General features: G+C 34.4%; 1 protein-coding gene across 1 annotated transcript; it reads right to left on the bottom strand.

Annotated features, from left to right (window-relative positions):
- Window positions 1–851: 851 nt before the first annotated feature.
- LOC109218210 (protein SPA, chloroplastic) lies at window positions 852–4096 on the bottom strand. The gene is made up of 5 exons (XM_019382559.1): window positions 3826–4096; window positions 3635–3718; window positions 3200–3251; window positions 1345–1495; window positions 852–1172 (listed from the first exon to the last, which is right to left on the bottom strand). Exons 1-5 carry the CDS (start codon window positions 3985–3987, stop codon window positions 1151–1153), a joined length of 471 nt encoding a protein of 156 aa, XP_019238104.1. The 5' UTR covers window positions 3988–4096; the 3' UTR covers window positions 852–1150.
- Between the last annotated feature and the right edge of the window lie 1063 nt (window positions 4097–5159).

Raw genomic sequence — 5159 nt, 5'->3', positions numbered from 1 at the left:
TTGACTTATCTATATATTTTCAATGAATTTCAACTATACCCATTGAAAAAGTTCCTTTTTTGTTTAGATTTTTGGAATATTGTATAGATTTTTGTATTTCATCACCTTATTCGCTACCCCGTCCATGAAATTTCCTTTCCATCTTGTATCTAATGTTGCTAAACACGCTTAAAAATATGGAAGGTGATTTTTGCATGTGATTTTTTGAGAGAAAAAACCTATTATTTGGTTTTTCAATTTTTGTTGGCTAGTTTTGGTAAGTCTATGACTAATGGCTAGAGGTTGGTAAGTTGAGATTTATTTGGGACATTTGTGTAAGTTTCCCTATTTTTTACGTTTGAGATTGAATTTTCGCCTTGCACTTTATCTTGTTTCCATGTCTATGTATTCTTTCTTTCTTTCTAATGGTTTAGAAAATAAATGAATGGTTCTATCATCTCCATTTGTACGTCTTCCGAGACATTTTTCTTCTATTTGATTCTTAATCTATTTTAACAATTTTGTAAGTCATATCTTGCACCTAAGGATCGTGGTTTGAACAATTAATTTGTGTTAAAGAGGGGCAGCATAATATTTCAATGTCTGATTGACTTGCTAAGTGAATTGCAAGAGAAGCAGGTGGGAAAAGGAAGTTCTTTTGATCAAAGAGTCCATTTATCTATTAACCAATTCAAAAAAGAAAAATTCAATGCTATCTCAAATCTCAATTAGTACTCGGTCATGTTACGAGAAAGTTGGATTAATAACTTGGAAAATAAGGCAGGCTACTCGCTACAACAAATTAAATTACAATGAGAATATAAAAATTCTTTCACACCCTTGGTGTATATAAGTTAGATCCAAAGAGAAAATGCAATACACACAACTGCTCTTTATCATTGCCTCAAAGGTTCTTCAAACAAACCATCTTTGGCTCTTTTACAACAGCTAGCAATTGGACAAAGCCGGTATTGAGATCATTGTATTACTCCATTTTGTTAATGATTACATGTAAGAACAAAATGCAAAAGGAAAAATTGAACTGACAAAAGGTAGAGAGAGGAGAAAGAGAATTGAATTTTACATAAATTTAGTCAATATATCCAGGTCAAATGACAAGATCTTCGAGACAATAAACAAGCTGTGGCATCAATGATGAATGTTCTTCCACTTAATCGTCGTCCTTAAATTCCCTGTCCAAGAGAAAAATGCACTCTCAATATTAGTTTCTCTAAGACTGAGTTCTTAGTTCTCCTTATCATACAATATTTGAACAGAAGTCGCATTAGATATAAGTTTTTTTTTTTTTTTTTTTTTTTTTTTTTTTTTTTTTTTTTTTTAAGAGTGTAAAGAATAGTCACTCACCTGCGATCAAGGTACCGAGGCTGAATGCCACTGCCTTGACATGTTGTGCAAGTCAAACCACNGTCACAGTTGATGCACCGAGAGACTTCTGTCTCGCCCCCTCCAAGCTCCACTGTCACACTGCCAGTACCCATGCAAAATCTGCATTTCTCTGCAGTATAAACCCTTTCCTCATAAGTATTAGCTCTAAGTCAGTCCTCAAAACTGATGTTAGCTTCTAATGATTAGCTGGCTCTACACAGTCATTGATCAGACAATCTACGTACTGAAGTGAGCTTCTGAATAATCGAACCTCACAAAGATCTTATGGTTCAATTAATCAATTCCCCTCTCTTCTTCCGTGCTGCATTGTCTATACACCTTAATTGATGGCACATTACGCCCAAGAGTCACTTTGATGTTCCAGGTTGCAATTATCAAGATTAGTCTACGAGCAAATTTTAAGGAAACAATAATCACCATTCTCTGTCACTCTCTTCCTTAACGAACAACTCCATAGCAGATTCCACTACCTTATGGTCAGCACTAAAACACTTCACAATTACAATGATGTCATTTATGGAGGGAAATTCAAGTTTAGCCAGAACGAAGTAACAATAACTACAAAAGCATTAGATCAGAGCCACAGATATCCTAGAAGCTCATCGAGTAATTGGCCGTTCGTGTAGGCAGCTTGATTCGGGAAATACTTAAAGGAACTAGATATATGGTTGGGAGTTGAAGGGATGGGCATCGCCCTCCAACGACATTTCTGAAATGTCATACGAGTTATATGATTAAAAAATAAAATACTAAATACATACTATAAGCCCTTTGGAAAGCTTTATAAGAAATGCACAATTTGCCCTATCGAATTATGTCTGCGATTTTGATCAACAAGTCATACATAATAATTCAAAGATATACAAACTTTTCAGTCAGCCAGCAGAAGATCTATGGAAGCATTTAAAAAGTGGTTTAGTTTAGTGTCTTTGCTCGGACTTCCATATGTTCTGATCATTGATACATGCAAAAACATAATTAAGATAAGAGCTGAGGAGAACTCAAAGCGAAATCTAAATTCTCTTGGGAATTAACATGACTAGATCTATAGCAAATGGAAGCCCCTTTGTTATGGGAAAATAACAAGTCATGCAAGTTATATCTTAATATTGAATACACAAATGAACCATTTTTGAGTTCCCCAAGACCTATAAGACATAATAGAGGGAAAAAAAGGAAGGTGTTTTTCGTCGCCAAAAACCATCAGAAAAGTACAATAGTATTCTTATCTGAAGGCATGAATCAGAGTTCATTTCTTTTATAAGGGAATCAGAACATTTACTTATTAGTTTTATCTTTAGGACATTGAAAATTTTGCCCTTATTCTATAGAAGATGTTTTCCCACATCTCATTTCAAAATGGCGAATGATTACCTGGAAGAACTACCTTTTACAGGTGTAAACTCAGCAATACAACCACACAAATTCTTTTCTCGTTGTATTAAACCAATGCACTTTTTCAATAACAAGAAATTACTAGTTTTCACTATTTATCGTAAGCTTGAGAAAAGAAACTAAATTTCCAAGCATTTGGGGTGGACAGTTAACTCTCTCTTAATATAATAGCCTCAATTTATTTTATGTATAGAAAAAAAAAACACTTTGCACCACCAGACGAGTTCTGCTGCTCCTTGAACAGCCTTTCAGCTCAAATTTATTGTAGAGTGCTACCAATGAATAATGTGGTAGTCACATTTTTAAGTACATATGTAGTCTGTAGTCATAACGTTATCCTTCTAGGGTCATTGGTGCTAAAAGATTTGAAAATTTCAAGATATAGGAGAATGAGAAACTCTGGCTCCAGAAAACTTACGTGCACCGCTGCCACTGCAGGGGAAACAGGGCTGCGTATTGTCTCGTTTGGCCTGCAAAATGTACACTTATCAACTACTAAACACTGGGCCAGAGCTAGAAGGCAACTTACAGGTTCGGCCAAATGCCAAACCCAGTAGGTTTCTCCTAAATCTTGTATTTGTATTATGAAATTCACTAAATATGTGCAAAGTTTAAATTTAAAATCCAATTATTAGTACTTGAAGTCACTATTGTAGAATTCAGAACCTCTGACTAAACAGAGAATATATCAAATTTCAGCTGAAAGAGTCATGAAATAAATAAACAAAAGTCATTCATTTCTCTTTGATTGCTTAAGTGGCATATAGTTAATGTCATTGCAACAAGCAAGAAAGGTACAACTTTTTATCCAAAGGGTATATTATCATAAAAATAAATACTTTAAAAAACTTACAGCATTATCGATTTGGGTCTCATAAAAAACTGGAATTCCAATTCCAATAGCAACACTGACTACCCCAACCGTAATTGCAATAACCTGCCAAGTACATTATTACCAACACAAAAAAATATGATCAAAACCAAAATTAAGAGATAATTATGTAAGAAAAGCACAAAAAGGAGAAATTTGATAAAGAAGAGAACCGTGTTTTGATCAAGATCCACAGCTCTAACACATGGGTAAGAATTTGGTGAACGTTGTGTTTGATGAAATTTCTGAGAGAAAGTAGAAGAAGAAGAAGGGAGCTTAAGAGGGCAGCTAATAAATGGAGATTTAAAGCGGGAAAGTGAAGGTGCTGTTAACATTGCCTCTTTTCTATTCTATATATTTCAGTTATGGCTTTGGTTTTGCTTCTTTGGTTGGCTATGGTTTTTTGCTATTTAGACAACGAAAACAGTTCATTTGGATTGTGAACTGACACGAAGTGTTTTCTTTAGCTATCCATTTTCGCCTTTGGATTGTGTGGGGTCACATTTCATATTTACCAGTCAGTTCATTGTTGTTTTAATGTTAAGTGCACGTATAACCATTTTCAGGGATACTATTTAGAGATTAACCAGTATTAATTTTGTCTTGAAATTTTAAACTGAAAATCTCAACTTCAGGACAATTCAGGACACTTTTATCCCGAAAAATTGAACTAAAAATTTGAAATTCAGGACGCACTGACTAATTCCTAAATAGCAACCCTTTAAAGTGGTTACTTGGTGTCATTTGTACAATGTTAAGGGCTCAAGTGTTCTGGGTACTACTAGTTATGAACTGAGGCCATCCACAAAAGAAGAATTTACTTAAATAGCCTCTCGCTCAACCACTTAAACTAAAAATAGTTGATGGATGTATAATTCATGTACTGTATATATAAAATTAATATATAATATATGTATACTGGCTAGAAAATAAACAGTAAATTCGAACGGCTATTTGTGTAAAGAATGTGTCCCATAAGTAGGATACGGCCCAAGATAAAATGGTTCATCTTCTGGCCTGGGAGCTGGATGTCTAAAAGGATATCTTGCTCTACCCTATAAACAATATTTGTACATTGTTTTTAAGTTTAATGTGATATTTAGGGCGAACTTATAAGCACCTTGACTATTCTATCAATTCTATGTTATTTTCTACCAGCATAAATACCGAATAAGTAAGTTTACCATGATTTAGATATATAGATGTGAAGAATGTGTTGGTACTAAAACTTGAATCATGATTTTTACCTACTTCATTGATGCTAAGCGATATTCTGAGTGCCATAGTGTGGCCGTCAAACACATACGGCAAGGATCAATGGAGATCATGTTATTGCATAGCTCAGGTCGGAGCAAGGTGCCATCGGATCAACATGTAATCTCACGATCGGGCTCAACTCACTCATAACAATAAATTGAGAGGTAATTCTTGTGAGTTTATACATTTTGAATTTATGCATTTGTTGGTATTGACGCTAACGCTAATGTAACTAATTACGATTGATACG

This window comes from Nicotiana attenuata, unplaced genomic scaffold (assembly GCF_001879085.1).
Source record: "Nicotiana attenuata strain UT unplaced genomic scaffold, NIATTr2, whole genome shotgun sequence".
NCBI classification, from domain to species: domain Eukaryota; kingdom Viridiplantae; phylum Streptophyta; class Magnoliopsida; order Solanales; family Solanaceae; genus Nicotiana; species Nicotiana attenuata.
This window is presented reverse-complemented; position numbering and strand designations above follow the sequence as displayed.